The sequence below is a fragment of the Ursus arctos genome, unplaced genomic scaffold (assembly GCF_023065955.2).
Source record: "Ursus arctos isolate Adak ecotype North America unplaced genomic scaffold, UrsArc2.0 scaffold_25, whole genome shotgun sequence".
Lineage (NCBI taxonomy): Eukaryota > Metazoa > Chordata > Mammalia > Carnivora > Ursidae > Ursus > Ursus arctos.
Genome location: NW_026622930.1, coordinates 29,575,318 through 29,596,350, shown reverse-complemented (window position 1 = coordinate 29,596,350; position 21,033 = coordinate 29,575,318). Strand labels below are relative to the sequence as shown.

The following is a 21,033-nucleotide window of genomic DNA, read 5'->3' as shown; positions in this document are numbered from 1 at the left end:
GAACAGGCCCTTTCCTGCCCTGCCAGGGGGAGTATAAACAGGTACAGCAGTAGTAGAGCAATTTGGCATTAACTCCACTTTTAGGAGCTTATGCTTTAGATATTCCCCAAATACACACAATGAAGTCTATATGATATCATCCATTATAGCAGCATTTTAACAGCAGAACATTATTTGCCACCTGAATGTCCACCCATAGCTATTAAATAAATTGTGGCACGTTCATACAGTATAATACAATGCAGTGACTAAAAGAATGGCAAAGCGCTTTAGGTGCTGATACAGTAATCTCCAACATATATTGTTCAGCAAAAAAAAAAAAAAAGCAAGGTGCGGTGCAGTGGGTATAGCATGCTATACTTTGTGTACAAAGAGAGAACTTATATGTATACACTCTCGTTTTTTTCCTTGTATATACATAAAACATCTCTGTATGGCTGGGATCAGCAAGGATGTTTCACTGTATATACTTTTTGTTTGGTTTTTGTTTTTCCTTAAATATTGAATTATGTGAAGGTATCATCTATTAAAACTTCAAAAATGAAATACAAAACAATCACAAGCCAACATGGGTTGATTAATTAATTAAACACAATTAATTTTATTAATAAATTAAATAACTAATTAAATGGCCACGTTTCTAAACCCATGTGTGGTTGTCTGTCTGTGTAGTCTGCATTTGTTCTCTCTGATTCTTAACCTAATCCAGGGCTTACTTAGGGATCTGCTGCTCTCAACATACCCCTGGTGTCTCAATCCACGTCGGGGACTGGCTGGTCTGAGGGCAACTCCATTCTCATGGCCAGTACCTGGTTCAGGAACCCTGGCTAAAGGCAGTGCGTGGCATTGCCCCGGAACAGAGCTTGACTCAAGAATGCTAGAGGCTGGGGCGCCTGGGTGGCACAGCTGTTAAGCGTCTGCCTTCGGCTCAGGGCGTGATCCCGGCGTCATGGGATTGAGCCCCACGTCAGGCTCCTCCGCTATGAGCCTGCTTCTTCCTCTCCCACTCCCCCTGCTTGTGTTCCCTCTCTCGCTGGCTGTCTCTATCTCTGTCAAACAAATAAATAAAATCTTAAAAAAAAAAAAAAAGAAGAATGCTAGAGGCTCTTGGGAAAGAAGTTTCCTTGCTCTTGGGTGACCTGCACCCAGATGGATGGCATTTCTACGTGAAACCAGTAACTGTTACAGCCATTTTGCCCCCATGAAGGGAGGAGCCTTAGGTGAAAGCCAGCCCATGAAGGAGGTCATCTCAGGGTACTGCAGAGAAATAGATCCAGAGTCACTAAATTAAACTGCCCTTGAAGTCACCCTACCTCCTGCACTTGTAGTTTTATGAAGCAGTACTTTTCCTTATTATTCTGTGAGTTTGAACAAAATTTTCTGTTACTTGAAGCTGTAGGCTAATACCCATGTCGCACAGAGGAATGTTTCCAAGAATCTAAGTGAAACACATGGGTAAGTCAGAAGGAAAAAATGCCTCCTGAAGTTTCTCAGACTTAGCAGACTGCCAAGGCACATGGCATGTGTTGACATAAAAACTTTCCCAATCAGGCTCTGAACTCCAATTAGAATATGGTACAGAAGTAGTCAGGGGGATGGAGTGGAGAGACGGAGAAGAAGGATACCGACATCTTTAGTGGTTGTGACTGGGTAGGGGGCCTGCTGGGTAAGTTTTAGCTCCTTTTTCTATATTTTCTCTGATAAAAAAATGTAAATCTTTTTTTTTTAATGATGAAAAACTAAATACCAGCCAAAAAAGCCACTTGGAAGCAGATTGGTAGAGAGGCTGGGCCAAGCAAATCCCAATAAGTTAATGTCAAGTTTTCAAAATACAAGCCTGAAGGCTAAATAAATAAATGCTTATAAGAAACTCTTCGTAAATTAGAGATTAAGAAGTTTAAGAACTCCTAGTAACCTGAGGCTATTAGGAGTAAAGGATTTAAAGCAAGCAAAACCCCAAAAGCAAATTTAGATCACAGCTGTAATACTTACAGCAGGGCTCATCGTTCTGCTCTTGAGACACTAATTTTCACAAACACTTTTGAGGTGGGGTGTTTCTAATCGCTCCCCATATGGCCTTTGTTTTCACTTTCTGGTACTTCCCGCAGGCTGAGGGTCTCTACAGGACTCAGGCTGGGAGCTGTTAGCATCTCCTGGAAGTGGACGATAGGAAGTTTTTTCCCTTCTTAATCCACTGACAACCTTTGAGGAGTAGAAGAGGATAACTCCATAAAGGAGACCAAGTCTAGGATAATCAGGGACGGAGGTGAGAGGAAACCAGGAAGAGAGCGCAATGACCCAGGAACAAAACGATTAAATAAAGTAGGGACTGAAAAGTGCCTGCTGGACTTGGCAACTAGGAAATCACTGGTGATTTGAGCAAGAGCAGTGACCAGAGTTAAGTTCAAGGCAGGTGAAGAGTATTGTTGCATTCTTTCTTCCTTTCTTTTCTCTCCTTTTTTTTTTTTTTAAGATTTATTTTTTAATTTGAGAAGAGTGCATGAGCAGGGGGCGCAGAGGGAGAGAAGCAGACTCCCCACTGAGCACAGAGCCCTATGCAGAGCTCGACATCACAACCCTGAGATCATGACCTGAGCTGAAATCAAGAGTCAGACGCTTAACCGCCTAAGCCACTCGGGCACCCCTTTCGTTCCACTCTTAAGAAATTTGGCTGGGAAGGAGAGAAGAAAGAGGGTGGATGCTGGAGCACAGAGAAGGCTTGTGGAGGAGAGCGCTTGTTTGTAGGCTGAAGGAAAGAATCAGTAGAAAGAGAAAGCTTTTGGTGCCCAAGGAGCCAAGATTAACAGATTGAGTATGGTTCAGAGACTGCAGGAGAGGGGTCCAGAGAGTGCAGATAGAAAAAAAAAAAAGAGGATAGGAAGGATGGATGCATATAGAAGTAGGAGGGCAGGGGGCGCCTGGGTGGCTCAGTCGTTAAGCGTCTGCCTTCGGCTCAGGGTGTCATCCCAGAGTCCTGGGATAGAGCCCCGCATCTGGCTCCCTGCTCTCCGCTGGGAGCCTGCTTCTTCCTCTCCCACTCCCCCTGCTTGTGTTCCCTCTCTCGCTGACTGTCTCTCTCTCTGTCATATAAATAAATAAAATCTTTAAAAGAAAAAAAAAAAAAAGAAGTAGGAGGGCAGGAATTTGAAAGATGCCCGATATCCTCTATTTTCTTTGTGCTATGGGAGCGAGAGGGGTATAGGTGTTTTGAGAACATTGGTGAGCTTTTAAAAGTCATTACGAGGAACTGAAGAAGAACCAAAGAATTGTCAGGAAGAATCCAGGTCACAGCTGAGATTAGAACCTGGGAAGTTAGTCTGTGTGCTGAAGGTCAAAAAGGTAGATCCATCCTGGATTGTGGTTTTAGTGGATGGCAAGGTGGGGAGGAGGAGTGAAAAAGTACTGAGCTTGGAATGATCGAATTGTAAAACCCTGAGACCTACAACGGATAAGGAAGTGAGGGCAGGAGAGGTGGTGGTGGTGGTAGAGGGTTCAGGAGAAAGAAAAGAAGGAAGGAATAAGAAGGAATTAAAAAAAAAAAAAAAAGGAGGGGCTCCTGGGTGGCACAGCGGTTAAGCATCTGCCTTCGGCTCAGGGCGTGACCCCGGTGTTATGGGATCGAGCCCCACATCGAGCCCCACATCGAGCCCCACATCGAGCCCCACATCGAGCCCCACATCGAGCCCCACATCGGGCTCCTCCGCTATGAGCCTGCTTCTTCCTCTCCCACTCCCCCTGCTTGTGTTCCCTCTCTCGCTGGCTGTCTCTATCTCTGTCAAATAAATAAATAAAATATTTTTTTTTTTAAAGGAAAGGTTAGGGACAGTGGTTCTCACTCCTGGTTTGCAGAATAGGGTGCTTAAAAATGCAGATCTCTTGGCCCCATGTGAGAGATTTCAACTGCGCAGAGCCTAGGGATCTGCATTATTTTCCAACTTATTAATTACTTTTTAAAAATGGGTAACATGAACATGACATAAAATTCATAAAGTACGAAAGATACACAACGAAAAGTAAGTCTTTCTCTCACCCCTGTGGCAACTCCTGCTGCCGTTGCCTCAGATATTCTGTTCGGGATGTTCAATACGTAATTCCATACAAAATATGCTTTTCTTTCCTTTATGCAAACAACAGCACATTATACATACTGTCCTACACTTTTTTTTTTCACTTAGCCATATATCTTAAAGATCAATCCATATCAGCTGTTAAAAGCTCATTCAGCGTAGGGGTGCTTGGCTGGCTCAGTTGGTAGAGCACAGGACTCTTGATCTTTTGGTTGTGGCTTTGAGCCCCATGTTGGGTGTAGAGATAATTTAAATAAATAAACATTAAAAAAAAAAAAAGCTCCTTCAGTGTTCTGTTGGCTGCTTGGAATTCCATCTTTTAATAGGAAAAGATGGAAGACAATAGATGCTTATATTAATTCTCTATTTCAGGGATTGCCAACCCTGGAGGAGTTTTTCAGTACCCTGTGTAGAGATGTACCAGAATTTGGAATTCTACATTCCTAATAGATTGTGATGGGGGGTGGGGGAGATTCATGGACTACACTTGAAAAACACTTGTCACAGGATGTGAGAGCATAATGAGTTTCAAAGATGGAAATACTGCGAGAGTGAGAAAACGGGATGAACTGGGAGCTTTTACTTTGCATCATGATCTCTACTGATTTATTTGGGAGATTTTGTCCTGAAAATATCACTCCCCTGGAACATATATACAAAATACACTATTTGTGCATAATTAGGATATGGTTATGTATATTTACAGCTGCTGAATCCCAATGCCAATAGGCAAAGCAAAAACAAAAATAAAAACAAAAACCAAACCAAAGGAACAAACAAAACTTATAAGAAACATATTCCCACATACTGTCAAGTTTTCCATAAAGCAAGTTGTGAAAAATCTCCAAGAGAAAGATCTTTTTATTACATCATTCTTTATCTTTCCCATTAGAAAAAGCAATTGAGGGGCGTCTGGCTGGCTCAGTTGGTAGAGCATGTGACTCTTGATCTCATGGTCATGAGTTCAAGCCCCACATTGGGCATGGAGCCTACTTAAAAAAAAAGAATGAATGAATGAATGAATGAATGAATGAATGAAAAGCAATTGAAACTAAATGCAATGAGTCCGCAACATGGAATTCCCCAGGATTCTTCAATTCTGCTTGGATTTCTTGAGTTGGGGCTAGAACAGACCTAGAAAGTAGAAAACTCTGGAATGAAATACAGGTTGATTCCACACCTCATGATAGTCCATTACCAGACACCACTTCCCACCAAGGAATGTTCTTGGTGCTCTTTGCCAGAAGGGCCAGACCTCTAGCTTCTAGAGGTGGCAACTCTCATTTCTGCATAACTACAGGCAGGTGCTATAGAGGACACTGGTAGCTACTAATCAGGTGAGCTCTTCAGAGAATCCCCCAGCTAGATTAGTTAGCCCAATAGGTCCTGCCAGAATTACACTACCATGGCTGAAACAGAAAGGTAAGCAAGTTCTTTAATATGGTACAGCTAAACACATCAGACATCCACTGACATAGAAGAATCCTTTCATGTGAAAAGATGGGAAATAATACATGTGTCTATTGTTTCTAATTCAGGGATTCCCAGCATTTGGGGAGTTTTACAATATCTTATACACTTCCCCTTTCCTTTCACTGCCCTGCCCCAAAAGTGTTGGGTGAGAGTTTAAGAAAAGTGAATTGGAATTTTGAGATATAACAGAAGATACCTCGAGATGACACAAAACCATAGTGAGAATTACTGAACTAGTTACTGTCAATTAAAACATTTTCTAAAGTAGTCCTCATGTGGAATTGACATTTAAAAGCCCCAATAGAGGGGCACCTGGCTGGCTCAGACAGAAGAACATGTAACTCTTGATCTCAGGGTGGTGAGTTCAAGCCCCACGTTGGGCGTAGAGATTACTTAAATAAATGAATAAATAAAAACGTTTTTAAAAAGTCAAAAAGAAAAAAAAAACCCAGTAGATTGAGTTGAGATTTTCCAGAAGGATGAGCTACTTTACTTATTTAGCTCCATAGCCAGATATCAGTATTTTTTAATTCTATAATGTAGGATTTGGGAAGTTCCCCTCCTCCACTTTGACATTTACTTTCCTGATGTGATATAAAGTGGTATATAGCAAATACCTAAAAAGAGAATCAGATAAGGACTCTAGGGCACTTCCCTTCTCTTCCAAATGATCCTCATCTTTATGCCATATTTCTTCTAAGCTGATGATAATGTTTTCGAAGGTTGAAGAATTACCAAGTGACACCTAAAACATAAACTCTTTAATGGAAAAGTCACTGCTTTCTGTAATGCTTTGTTTTTTCAGCTTACTGGACTGCGTGTCAGTTGACCTTAACTGCTTTCTGCTAGGCATTGTGGGACAGGCTGAGAAGTGCCTTGCCCTCAAGGAATGTACAGTTTGGTTGGAGGGATACAAAGCAGCACACATTTAAGTGCTCAATGAATGGAACATATGAGTGCTTTAGGCTATTCAAAAAAATAGAGGAATGGATTTGAAGTAGTCATAGCAGATTTTAGTAGGCAGATGAAGGAGTAAGTTTTTCTAGGTTAGGCAAATGATGTCAGTAGGAGCATAGAGGCAGAGATTAATAAATGGATGGGCTGGTAAATAAAATTAAATAAATGGGTATGCTGATATTTGCCAGTAAAAATGGTTTATGCTTGGGAGTAGCGGGGGCTAAGTTAGAGAAGATAGTGTGATTCCATCGTTGGGGACCTTGAATGCCTGGTTTAGTAGTGTAGGCACCATGAGGGAATTGAAAGCTTCTGAGAAAGGGAGGGGTGCAGAGAAAGTGGATTAGGGGGATTAGTTTGTTAGTGGAATGTAGAATGGTTTTTGAAGAAAGACGGGAGGCAATAGGGGCTATTTTGTATGAGTCCATGGGGGCATCCACCAGGATGGCTGATCGGCATTGTGAAGGCAGGATTATGCAGGACAAAGACAACAGGAGACTAGACCATGGGGGAGGGTAGATGAGCTTTCACGTCTGAGCTAGTTGGAAAATATTGGTTTCACTAAGAGAAATAAATAAGAAGGGCTTGTTTCGGTTGAGGGAAAAAAACCTGGGTACCTGCTACATTCAGGTTGTTGGCAGGACACGCGGGCTGTAATGTCCAAAGTACATAATTGTTGCCGTATAAACTGACCACAGCTGCAGTTTGTTCACCTCTGCTCCAAGGTGGGCTTGGGGGGAGGTTATTAGAAAGCTTTGCACAGGGGCATCTGGGTGCTTCCACTGGTTAAGCGTCTGCCTTCGGCTCAGGTCTTGATCCCAGGGTTCTGGGATCAAGCCCCCAAGTCCTGTTGGGCTCCCTGCTCAGTGGGGAGTCTGCTTCTCCCTCTCCCTTTGCCCCTCCCCCTGCTCGTGCTCTCTCATTCTCCCTCTTTCTCTCAAATAAATAAAAAAATCTAAAAAAAAAAAAAAAGGAAGGCTTTGCACACTCAGCTTTGTTCCTTTCAGGCAGGAGGGGAGTACCTGCTGTCAGAGCATTCCCAGTCCTCAAGGGGCCCATGAAGTAGTCAGGAAGTATAATTTTAATAGAATTAGCTGAAAGATGAGCAAATGTCAGATGGTGGTTTGGTAGTATGTCATTTCTGCTAACTTTGACATGCTAAGTGTAACATTATTAATAGCTTTTATGCAGGGCTCAGAGGACTAACACTTAGCAAATTAGATTCCTCAGTTTTTGCATTGCTCTTATACTTTAAGGTATATTACCTTGGGCAAACCATTTAACCTCTCTGTGGCTTGGCTTCCTGTCTATAAAATATAAATCTTATTGTGGCAGCATTCATAAACATTTCGAAAGATACAGATAAAAAGCATTGCAGTGTTCTCCCCTTTCATCCCCACTGCAAAGACTGAGTCAGTCTTTCAAAAAGGTCGCCCATTTTGTTGAATTGTTTCCATTGCTAGCGTAGTTATTTAGCATTTTTCTAAACTGCATTTACCAGTCCAGAGCTGAAAAATGTAGTCTGTAGCCTTTTCTACCTTCTGGGCTTATTCTGCTGATCCCCTTCTACTCAGTGGCTGGTGTCATTGGACTCTCATCTCTAGGCTCCTGAATCAATCCCAGCCCATATTAGAAGGGAATTCGAGTTCTATGTTAACTCTCTGGGACCTCAACACAAGGCAACTGTGATCAATGTGAAATTTGGTCTCAGTTCTAGGCATTAAGTTGCTTCTTTGTTTCTAAGTCTCTCTCTGTCAAATCTGGCTTTTGGATACTTGTCTTGTAGCCCTGAGCGCAAGTGTTGCCCTGCAAAGTTGCCCAGCACATGATCTCAAGGACCTGAATTCTTTCATCAATTCCTTATAGGGAGAGGAATCCAGACCTGGAAGAAAGCACTGAAGCTGGGGTTATGCTATAAGCAGCCCATTTTCTTAATGCTTGCCATGATTTCCCAATTTTTGTCTGTTCCTGGACTTCGCAAGGTTGTGTTCCAGCTGCCTGCTGACTTACAACACTTGCATTCTCTGTGTTGAACTAGCCTCCTGCTGGCTGCCTTCCTGGCTACTGCCCATTCCACACCCTCCAGATACTGTCTTCTGGCTGCTTGCTCATCACGCCAGCTGGGTCTGCCTCCGATTCCATGATGTATCTAGACCTGGTCTCCACTTCTTCCAGTCTACCTCACCCTAATTACAGTTAATCCTTTTACATTAAACTAAAGCAGATATTTGCTGGTATGGAAACTGTGTGGTATTGGAATTTTATCCTTGTTTACATCTTTGTTTGTGTTGGAAGAGGTTGGGATCACTTCCAAACCTGGCTCAGAGAGCTTTCCTGTCTCTTTTAGGAGAAACAAATGAACACTTGACAATACCTTGTGTTTAAGACCAAACCTCAAGGCCACTATTTCATTTTACTTTATTTATTTACTTGATGGGGAGAGAGAGAGAGTAGCAGAGGGAGATGGAGAAGCACACTCCCCTCTGAGCAGGGAGCCTGAGGTGGGGCTCAATCCCAGGACCCTGGGATCATGACCCAAGCCCAAGGCAGACGCTTGACCAACTGAGCCACCTGGGTGCCCCAAGGCCTCTATTTTAATTGTAAAATTGCATTATTTAAACTTGATTGTGCTTTCAGACATCCTCATATATTTTAAAGTATATTTTGGCCAGTGTTCATTCGTGTCTCACAATTTGAAGGTACGTGGAACTTGATGGCTTTGTGGTTATAAGGAAATGAATTAATCAAAGCTGGGGGTTGTGTTCTACAATGGTAATTTCAACCTTTAAGGTACATTGGAATCTTTTGAAGGGCTTGTTAAAACGGATTGCGAGGTCCCACACCCAGAGCTTCTCTGGAGTGGTACCGGAGAATCTGCATTTCTAACAAAGTTCTCAGATGATGTTGACACAATTGTTCCTGGGATTACACTCTGAGAACAATTGGTCATAACGTCTAAACTGGCCACAGGTAACCAAATGCTGCTGAGCAGTGTTGATCAGTTCAAATTCTTGTCTGAATGGATAAGGTGGAGGGTGCTGAGAAATAAACTTCTAATTCCAGCTGGTAAGTTAGAATGACCGCTGGTTTCAGAGGTCTTCTCAACCACTATTACTTAGGAGAACATGGGCAATCACTTCTTTCTTTGCATTTTGGGTTCCTCAGCCATAAAATAAGAATAGCCTCTATGCTGCCCTTACCTGAGTGTTGTGCAGGTCAAATGAAATGGGTATGAAAATGTTTGAACTGTTCCGGTGGGATGGAACCAGGAGGTATTGCAATGGTTTTTCAATACTCTTCTTAAAACAGCACCGGTTTTTGTTTTGTTTTGTTTTTGGCTTTTTTGCTTTTTCATTCATTATAGCAGCTTTAACCCAGGAATACAGAATACTTTTATTGCTATAAATTTTTCATTCAATGAGATCAGACATGCCTTATAAACACTACAAAGAGCCAGGAATGATTCCCAGTCTTAACAGCAGTAAAAAAGAGAACTGCGAGACCCTATCCTGACTTGGGGTGGAGGCACAGTTAATCTTTCAACGCTGTTTAGATTGGTCCATTTCTAAAAACGGCTACGTTACAGCACGTTAAAATATAAAATCACCCTGTGAAGTGATAAATCTGTCTACCCCATCCTGTTGCATCGCTTGAAATTTCTGTTAATTTATCTATCTTTGGAAGTAGTAAATCCTTCCAGTCCTGGCGTGGCTATTTTTCTCACCCGAGGGCCGCCAGCTCGCTCCAAGGGCCAACACAGTTCTTGCTCAGATTAGGCGCACTTGTGACTTTTCATTAGTCACCAGCTGTATCGAATTCTCCCGGGCCTTTAATAAGCAACGCAGATACTAGCCTCACTGTTCCCAGGTGTTCCATAAACATCATAAAACGTCAGCCAGGATGCTGACAAGGTTCTAAAGACAGGGTTTAGGAGAGTGAAGGCTCCCGTTGGAGACCGGTCAATGCATCTAGCAGGGTGGTTTACCAGGCGCAGAATGGGGTGTCCCAGAGCCCCGCCCCCCGGGCCCACGTCCGCGTCCGCGCGCGCTTCTCCCGGGCGCCGGCAGGAGGCGCCCGCGGTGGCCGAGGCGCTGCGCGCACCCGCGGGGAGCCGGCACGGGGGGCGGAGGGAGAGGAGAGGAGGGGCTGGAGGGGGCGCGGCTTGCTCCCGGTCCCTCCCGGGCGCCGGGCCTCTCTCTCCGCCGGGCCCAAGGCTGGTGGCCGGCGGGGGTCGCGGCGGCAGCGGCGGCGCTGGCGGGCCGCGGGCGCGGGGGCCTGGCTCCGGCTCCGGGTGTTAGGAGACAAGATGGCGGCGGCGCTGTGGAGGCTGGTCTCCTCCTCTTCTCCGCTCTCCTCCGCCCCGCCGCTCGCCGCCTCCTCGGTCTCCTCCTCCTCCTCGTTAGCTGCCTCCTCCTCCTCCTGCAGCAGCCCTAGCGACCGCCGGAGCGCCGTCCCGCTCTCCCGGAGCTCCGGAGGGGGATAGACGGGGCAGCTGCGGGCTCCGGCGACCGAGGCCGAGCTGGGGCCGGGGCGGGGACGGCGGCGACGGCGGCGGCGGCGGCGCCGGGTGGGGATGGGGTCGCAGACGCTGCAGATCCTCCGGCAGGGGGTGTGGGCCGCGCTCAGCGGGGGCTGGTACTACGACCCGCACCAGGCCACCTTCGTGAACGCGCTGCACCTCTACCTGTGGCTCTTTCTGCTCGGCCTGCCCTTCACCCTCTACATGGTGAGTGTGGGGGCGGGGAGGAGGGTGGCCCCTTCCCGCTTCCCCTCGTCGCCGGCCGGGAAACCCTGGCGTTCCGGAGTCCGGCGGGTGCTCGCGCCTCCCGGGCTCCGGGCCGGGGTCGCGCCCTCTCCTCTCCCCGGCGCGCGCCCGCCGCCCACTCGGGGCCCACTGCCCCACTGGCTGTGGTGCTCCCCTCCCTCACCGAGTCCCCACTCTCCTCTTTAGGATGTCCCCTATGGCGGTGATGACAGGAGGGACGAAGCAGCAGCAGCCCCTAGCTGGCGCCCCCGTGTGCTCCACCCTTTTACGGGAAGATAGTAGCCTCCTGGGCCCCGTCTTAGGGGGTCCTGGACCTGTAGCCCCTCCAGCCTGTCCACCCGGGGAGGAAAGCCCAATTAGGGCTCCCTGCCCTCCACGTTTTGTGGCAGGCGCTGAGCACTCTGCTCCTAAGGGACGCCGCATTCATCCTTGGCACGCGTGCTTATTTGCGCTCCGTTCCCCGGGCGTCCGGGCACCCCTTGGGCACTCCCTTCACCCCCGGCGGTTCGCTCTCCCCTCTCCACCTCGCCTCTCTCTCTAATCCGCGTGCGGGGGCCCTCGGAGCCCGGGAAGAATGCGTGCGGCTCTGTTGGGAACGTGATTGTGGGGTGGCCGGGCTCTTACTCGAGAATAGGTGGTGGTGGAAAACCTGGCTCCTAACCTTCCTGCCTCCAAAAGGCATTGTTTTTGCTTACCACTGGTTCTTTTCTGTTGAGCTCTGTGGTCAGTGGCTGCTGTTTTTCCAGGCCAGCTTTGGGGGGAGGGAGCGGGGGAGATACGGGGAATCTGGCTGGCATTTCAGATTTGTTTGGATTGGTTCAAGGCCGTTTACTGATAGGAAAAAGGAAGTACTTGCCTGTTGCTGAATTCAGTACGGTCAGCTTCTCCGAATGATCTAGGGTTTTACGCTGTATTTTCACTGGGAGTTGTACGCACATTTTTTTTTTTTTTTTTAACACATTCGGTTAGGGTGGGGCATTAGGGAAACTAATGTGGAAGAGAGATGATACTTAAACTCAGTTATTTTTTTTTTAAGGTTCAATTAAGTTTTTAAAGTAACAGGAAGGCAGGAAAGGATGAAAACTTTTTATTTTAGGAGAATTCCTTATATTTCTGTTAACTTTGTGGTTCTTCATGGAGCTATATAGTAATGGTGTTGAATTAGAAAGTCTGGGAGTACGCCTGAGAAGTGCTAAAGTGAGGATACCCAATTCTTTCTTAAGTGAAGCTCCTTTTCACTGATTGGCAGGAAAGGTGCCAGCTTGGGGGAAGATGTGCGAAATTTCACATTCTCAAGCAGATTTTAGTTTTTCATTAAACTTGTTTTGAAGGGACTTACTGCTGGAGGTAAAAAAAAAAAGATTAAAAAAATGCTGGTGACTGAGGACTTATTTTTTTAGGGGACTTGTTCAGTCTTGTTCCATTCTGAAAATTTATCATGAAGTGTTATAATTTTCAATTAATTCTGGCTTAGGGGTTCTATTTGCACTGCTCTACCTTCCAGGAATATGACATCATTAAGGAACAGGTTAATTACTTCGGGTGTAAGAATCCTCAGGCTGTCACAGAGCTTTCATAGCAGATTTCTCTTATATCCAGGAGAATTACAAATTTAAAACTGAAACTGGTACTTGAGATGTAAGGATTAGTTGCTGTATTGCTGTGTAATGGTTCCTTGTAAGCACGTGAACTTTGTTAGTGGCTAAGTCTGTGTAATTAGCAAACATTACTATAGGAAATTAGAGCAAATAGAAAGCAATACATTGAGTTTACTGTTTCATTTTGGGAGTTTATTCAGTTAAATTTAATTCACAAACATTTGAGTGTCTATCTACTGGGCAGTTTGCTAGATTCTGGGAAAATTGCTTCACTGGCTTTCTTGTCTCAGTTAATGGCAAGTCTATTCCTAATCTTTTAAAATATCTCCTTGATTCATCTTTCTCTCTCTTCACATCCAGTTCATCAAATCTTGTGGGTTCTCTTTTCAAAACCTGACTAAAATCCAGTTAATCATCATCACTCACTTGGTTCAAGCTACCATTATGGCTTCCCTGGATTATTGCAGGATTTTAATGAGGTTCACTGCTTTTATTCTTTATCTCTATTCTTGTTACGGAAGTCTGAGTGATTCTTTAAAACAAATCAGATCATGGCACTCTTCTCTCAGATCCTGCCCTCCCATGTGTCTCTATTATGCCCCACCCCTTTGCCTTCTTAGAATTTTCCCCACATAATAACTAATGTTCCTGCCACAGGGCTTTTGCACTTGCTTCCCCCGCCCCCCTTCCCATGACACCTTCCCTCCAGATACCTATGTGACTTGCTCCACTTACTCAGATTTCAGTTACATGTGAAGCTTTCCCTGGTAACCCTATGTAACATAGCAACCTTCCAGTTCCCACAATATTTTCTAGTCCTCCTTCCCCCCCCTTTTTTAAATATACCTTATCACTGATTGATATATGTTAGTGTCTCCTATCTCATTGAAGTATTAGCTCTGAGGAGAGCAGAGACTTTATTTTGTTTTCTGCTGTGTTGTCAGGACCTAGATCAGTGCCGTTCACATAGTTAACTACTCAGATATTGAATGATTAGAAATGTACAAGACACAGCTTGTGCTTTCACCGAACTCGAAGTCTAGCTTGGGGGTAAGGAACAATTTACAAGTTTTAGAACTGTTGTGAAAAGGTAAGTACAGAGTGACCCTGAGTTTATAGTCAGGATTGATTCTAGTCTAGGGGCAATCAGCGAAGATGATTTGTCAACATTTTCATTTACTTTATTTTATTTTATTTTTTAAAGATTTTATTTATTCATCAGATAGAGTGTGCATGTGAGAGGGTGGGAGGGACAGAGGGAGTAGCAGACTTCCTGCTGAGCAGGGAGCTGGACATGGGGCTTGATCCCAGGACGGGGATCACAACCTGAGCTGAAGGCAGAGGCTTAACCTACTAAGCCACCCAGAGGCCCTGATTTGTCAACATTTTCAGAAATCTTACTACTTCTACAGTATTGAGGCAGATAGTTGGAAGTATACACTTGAAGCAAAATCCAACATTCCGTGTAAAAATAAAATCTCTGACATTTATAGATTATTATTTGTATGTTCTTCCAATAATAACTGTCAAGGATAGTGACTGTGAAAGGAATAGGTTCTTTATCCTAAACTCTGTGTTCTCATTTTACTGATGAGGACTCCTGAGGTCAACCCCAGATGACTTGTTTTGTGACGTTAGGCAGATAAAGAGCTGGGATTTATAAGGACTTTTATAGCCATTGTATAGGTAGTTTTTGTTTGTTTTTAAATTTTATTTTTTATTTTTAAAGACTATTTGAGAGAGAGAGAGAGCACGCGTGCTCAAGTGGGGGAGGGGAGCAGAGGAGAGGGAGAAGCAGAGTCCCTGTTGATCAGGGAGCCCTACTTGGGGCTTGATCCCAGGACCCTGGGGTCATGACTGAGCTGAAGGCAGATGCCCAACCAACTGAGCCACTCAGGCACCCCTCTTTGTTTTTTTAAATTAAATATCCAAAGTCTATGATGACGTAGTATGTTAAATTAGGTAGAGTCTTAGGGCTTTTTGTATAGGAGTAAAACACTTTTGCTATTAGTAGCTTTTGTGGATACTTTGAAAGGTAGAATTGATAGTTTCTGCAATTATAAATCATGTAAGTAGTGAAAATGAATAAGTAATTTTTCCTTCTTACTTTCACTGTCCCTTCTGTTTCTCTTAAGGCACTCACCCCATTTTCTCTTGCTATACAGTTGACCCTTGAACAGCATGGGGGTTGGGGCACCTAACCCCCACTCAGTTGAAAATCCGCGTATAACTTTTGACCCCCCCCCCAAAAAAAGCTTGGCTACTAACAGCCTACTGTTGACTCTAAGACTTACTGGTTACACAAACAGTCAAGTAACACATATTTTGTATGTTGCATGTATTATATGCTGTGTTGTAATAAGGTAAGCTAGAGAAAAGTGTTAAGAAAATCATAAGAGAAAATATATTTATAGTACTATGCTGTATTTGTGAAGAAAAATGTCCGTATTAGTGGACCCGTGTACTTCAAGCCCATGTTGTTCAAGGGTCAACTGTAATCATTTTTGCACATGACGTGTGACAGATGGTGAGCTTTGTAGTCACGGGCTTTGTGGCGTTTTCGTGTTGTGGAAAGCAGATTGGAATTGGTGTTATCTTGATTTGTGAATTTTGGCTCTTGTTGATTGTGAGTCCTTTGGGCAAGACTCTACCTTTCTTAACCTTGATTTACTCATTTGTGAGATATTTCATGTGTATTTTATAAGCGAATATTTATGAAAAATAAAAAATTATTCACCTTCAGAGTGGCCTTTAGTAAATGTCATTTGAAAGAATGGCCAATGAGAACAGTGTTTCCTCTATAATGCTGTATGATGGGAGGAGATTAGGTAGCTCTCGATTTATTAGTCAAACCATTATCTTGTTGCTTATTGTTCTCTTCTCCAAAGAGTTATATCCCTAGGTGATGAACTATATAACATTAAAATCTATTTACATAAGTGGTTCTCAGACTCCATTTGATGTCAGATTTGAACGTGTTAAAAATGTGCATGTGTGCGTGGTCATTCTGATGCAGAATATTTGGAGGGTGGCCCATTTGTTTGTATTTTATAGACATCCAAGTCAGTTTAAAGAACCTGATCGATATGCCCCTAAGTCCCATCCTCTGACCTAAATCCAGCTGCCTACTCATATCCTCTTGACTGTCCCACAGGCATCTCAGAGATACCATGTCTAAAGTGTGCTTGATTCCCTGCTAACCCTTCACCACACCCCGGGGACCAGACTTGTTTTCTTTCTCTTTGTCACCTTAGTTCATGGTACCATCATGTATGTAGTTGCTCATACCGTCTCCCTCCCCCTTCCTTATGAGCAGATCTTACCAGTTCTGTCAGAGTATCTCAGACCTTCCTTTCTGCTTCCTAGTTCACACTGTTTTTCTTTTTCTTTTGTCTGTACTACTACTTTAGCTTCTATTCTTGCCCTTTACGATTCTTTCTCCACAAGTAGAGGACATCATCTGTTCATGTCATTCTGCCTTTTTAATATCCTTCACTGATTTTCTTTTACACTTGGAATAAAATTCAACATTCTTACTAAGGCCTCAGTGGAACTAATTCTACCTTTGTCTGCAGTTTGTGCCATAGTAACTATGGCCACTGGACTTTCGGTTACTTTAACCTACCAAGCTTGTCTTCCTTCAGGGCCTTTGCACGTGCTATGACTTCTGACAGGATAGTCTTCCCTCTGCTTTTTTGCAAAGGTGGCTGCTGCTTGGTCCTTAGGGCTGGGCTTAAATATCATCTCCTCAGAGAGGTCTGACCTGATAACCATAAGCAGGTTCTCTCTCTTTTTTCCATCATTACACCCTGTAACTTTCTTTCATGGTTCTAATCATAAACACATACTTGTATCTTTGTGTGCTTATTTGCTGTCTCTAATACCTCTCCCCCTGCAATACCTTGTACATTCTGTGAGGGCTGGGATCATGTGATTTATTTGGCATTGTATATCCAGTGTATGTTCTCATGCTTGGCTGATATAAGCTTTGACTAAATATTTGTTGAAGGAATTTTTTATAATATATGTGAACCTTCTTTAGACTTACCAACATAACTGATAGAGAATATTTGGGGATGGGGAATTACTGTGGTAGGCTGTGTTGTATGGTGGAGTTACATCTTACCTGGGGGTTAGGTTCAGTATCAGGGTGCATGACAAAAATCAGATGTAAAATTATTGAAAAATCAAATGTAGAATAACTCTTGAAAAGCCTTTAAATCATTCAAAGTGTAGCATATTATAGGTTTTTTGCATATGCAACTTCATAAACCTATATACACATATCCATATAGTAATATATATTGTATAAATCTGGAGAGATTATATTCAGAAACTAAATTATCCATATCAGATTTATGAAGGTTTCAATTTTTCTTCCAGGTTATTGCATTTTCTGTAACTGATGTTTATCTTCTACAGAATGATAAGCCCTTTATTAGTAAGGATTTCTCTGAGGCCCTCATGTCATTTTCTTTTGCCAAGATTTAAAAATATTTTCAAGATGTAATCAAGATTTTGTTATGACTATAGGACTAAAACAGTTTCTGTTTCCTAAAAAGTTTTTAATTAGGGAAGTTATTGTATTATAAGTTAGCAATTAAACGTGATTATTTATTAGTATCTTCTGTATTCTTTAGGAAAAGTTTGATGAGTAGTTGGTGGTCTGTTTTGACCTATATCCTGTACCTTTTCATGCTAGTGTTTTCAGTAGTTAGTATCAAGGTGTATGTAATTGTTTCCATAATTGGCTATGACATAGATTTAGTTCTTGTCTCTCTATTATGTCATATAATAAATTAAGGATATATTGTGCAAAGATGGTTTACAAATCAAGTTCCAGCCATATTTGTCAACTTGTAGAAATGCTTGTGAATTTACAAAAATGGCTATTGATTGCTAAAATCTTTTAGGGTCTTTTGTTAAAGATGGAATATTTTCTACCATTTGAGAAGTTACTCACAATTGTTAAATCATTTGGTGATTGAAAAACTAGAAAGGTTTCTATTCCTTTTCCTGCCTTCAAATACATGTATTTAACTACATAGTTGGCTTTTGCTAGCTGACTTTACTGAAAGTTAAATTTTTCTAACATTTTATTATGAGCATTTTCGTACATAGAGAAAAGTTGAGAGAATTATACCCACCATCTGGCTTCTATAATTTTTTAAAATTACATGTTGTGTGTCAATGTGTCCCTCTGTCAAGACCTTTTTTTTTTTTTAAGGGGGATGTTTGTGAAGTAAGTTGCAGACATCAATATAGATCACCCTAAATATTTCAGCATGCATATCATCATCTAGACTTCTCATAGGCACAAATCCTAGTGAACCGTTGGATGAGTTTTGAATTTTAATAAAGGCATGCACCTGTGTAGTGCGGCCCCATCATGTTGTTGAACATTAATGTCACCCCAGAAACTTCCTGCTTGCCTTTCCCAGTCAACTCTCTCACTTTTATTCTGAATTTTTCCCCCATCGTAGATTAGTTTATCCTGTTCTAGAACTTCATTTAAATGGAGTCATGGAGCATTACCTTTGTAATCCTTTTTCATTCAACATCATGTTTTTGAGATTTATCCATGTTGTGTGTATCAGTAACTTGTTCCTTTTTACTGATGAGCAGAATTCCTTTGTATGAATATACTACAGTTTGGTCATCTTTTTCTGGTCTCCTGTAAAGAGGACCTTATTTCACTTTCTGGCTTTATGTAAAACGTGTTTTATCAGCACTTGGAAGAAATTGAAAAACTTTATTAAATATCCAAAACATTTTCTCTCCCCAAATACAAACATGTTTTAATTTAAAATAAATTAATGATAATTGCATACTTTATCCTCTCATTTCAATTTTTGTACTCCTTAATAATGTACTTCTCTTTGCTCAGTATTTAGATTTTCTCTGTCAGTATAATAGAATCTTTGTTCAATTATATATGTGTGTGTATATATATATTATTATATATATTATATGTATATTTGTGGGGTGTTTTTTTTTTTTTTTTTGCTAAATCTGAAATTACAGGTAAGTGAAAAGAAGAAAATAAAAATCACTTGTATTCCCATTTACCCAGTCTGTTGAACACTTTAGTAACCAGAGTGTATTTGGAGCTTATAAATATGTATTATGCTTCCTTCTAACAAAAATGGGCTCATAAAATTTGTACTGTTTTAAAGCCTTCTATTTTTGCTTGACTCCAAATTGTGAATGTTTCCATGGGGGGAAAAAGTAACAGTTTTAATAGCTCTGTAGTAGGTCATAGTACACATGTGTTACAGTGTATCGAATCATTTTCCGTTATTATATAGGTTGTAATTTTTAGCTGTTTAGAAAACACTAGGGTGAATATTCTCAGTTAAGTCTTTGTATTAGTCTTTTATATAAATTCCTAGAAGTAGACTTGTTGTATTAAGGAATATGCTTATTTGTTTTTGATACTCATTCACTTTACAATGAGTGAATCTTTCTTTCTTTTTTTTTTTTAAGATTTTATTTATTTATTCGACAGAGATAGAGACAGCCAGCGAGAGAGGGAACACAAGCAGGGGGAGTGGGAGAGGAAGAAGCAGGCTCATAGCGGAGGAGCCTGATGTGGGGCTCGATCCCATAATGCCGGGATCACGCCCTGAGCCGAAGGCAGATGCTTAACCGCTGTGCCACCCAGGCGCCCCCAATGAGTGAATCTTTCTTTATGTTGAGAGGGAACATGAATGAGAGAACAATGGACAATAATACAAGGTTCCTGAAAAGGCAAGAGAGGTTTGTGGTCCAGAGAGCGCAGGTGGTAAGAGATCATCCTCAGAAAGGAATGCTGGTGGAAGAAGGGATGAACAGTTGGTGGTGAAAGTTGAGGGAGGTCTTTTTTTATTTTGATAGTCTCCTTGATGTAGTACAGAGTGTTTTCTGTTGAGAGTGAGGTGGGGAGGTGAGGAGGATATTCAAGGTTTGAGGAGGATTTCCAGAAGGGGAAATGCTATCCTAATTTTTGGAGAGTGGGGAAGTGAACTGACTAGCAAGGGACGGTAGGGTTGCCAGGCAATTTTGAGGATACCTTTGAAGAACGTGAGTTCAGACTGTTGAAGAGGAATGTTCAAGAGAGAAATTTGGGGTAAAATTTACTTACAAGTTACCACCTCTGTATAGTTGTCACCTACAGGGGATAACTCCAAGCTACAAGTAGATAAGACCTGGGGAGAAAGTGTAATTCATTAAAAAGAAAATGGGTCAGGCAGAACTCCAAGGCCTAAAAATCAGCAATTAAAAATCAGCAAAGGAGATAAGAAAGGCAAGAGGAAGTGAAGAAAGGAACCTGTTATAGAAGCCAAGGAAAGAGAGTATTTTGAAAAGAAGAAAATAGTCAAAACCAAACAAAAGCACCTTGCCCTCTTAAAAGCTAATTTAAGCCCTCTTAAAGTCCTAATTTAAATTTTCATCAACAGTGTTGAGAGTGGGTGCCTGGTCGGCTCAGTCATTTAAGCATCTGCCATGCCTTGGTCATGATCCCAGGGTCCTGGGATGGAGCCCCAAGTTGGGCTCCCTGCTCAGCGGGGAGTCTGCTTCTCCCTCTGCCCTCCACCCCCTCCCCCGTTCTCTCTCTCCCTCTTAAAAAATAAATAAATAAAATCTTACACACACACACACACACATACATACATACATACATACATACATACATACACATAGAGCGTTGAGAGTACTTTCCACCTCCAGTCAGCACTTTCCCAAACAGGGTGTTATTGTAAATTTCTTATTCAATGGAATGTTAAATAAAGCCATTTCAGTAATATTCTGTTTTTTGACAAGAGTTTCCCTTGAAGTAATTTTTAACTCAAACTTAATACAAATTAAGGATTTCGTGGCACTAACATATTACATTACGTCTTTGATCTTTTTTTCTATATTTTGTAGTTGGATAATTTTCGTAGCAGGCAACTGATAAATAAGCAAAATGTTTCTTTGAGAAGAGGTTGATAGTTTCTGTTATTTAATTTGAGGTAAATCAAATGGTTTTCCTGTGTCTTTGCGTAGCTGGGGAGGGCGGAGAGTTATTTTTTAGGTGGGCTGGGACACCCGAGATACCCAGGAACAGTAACACAAGAACAGCATTGACTAATGGTATGGAAAAGGGCAGATTGCCACAAATATTTTCCTACTGTTGTCTTCTTTAAATATAGGT

At 42.4% G+C, this 21,033-nt stretch overlaps 1 protein-coding gene across 15 annotated transcripts in view; it reads left to right on the top strand.

Moving 5' to 3' along the window:
• Positions 1-1,583: 1,583 nt before the first annotated feature.
• Positions 1,584-21,033, top strand: part of PCNX1 (pecanex 1) — a 230,249-nt gene continuing 210,799 nt past the window's right edge. For 6 of the 15 annotated variants that reach the window (XM_057318463.1, XM_057318461.1, XM_048219771.2 and 3 more), the window contains exon 1: positions 10,706-11,220. In XM_057318463.1, the coding sequence (XP_057174446.1) occupies positions 11,068-11,220 (153 nt within the window). In that variant the 5' untranslated portion in view covers positions 10,706-11,067. Of the gene's footprint in view, positions 1,667-10,704; positions 11,221-21,033 lie in introns of those variants that run through there. The other 9 variants (XM_057318458.1, XM_057318457.1, XM_057318456.1 and 6 more) reach the window with 4 other exon arrangements.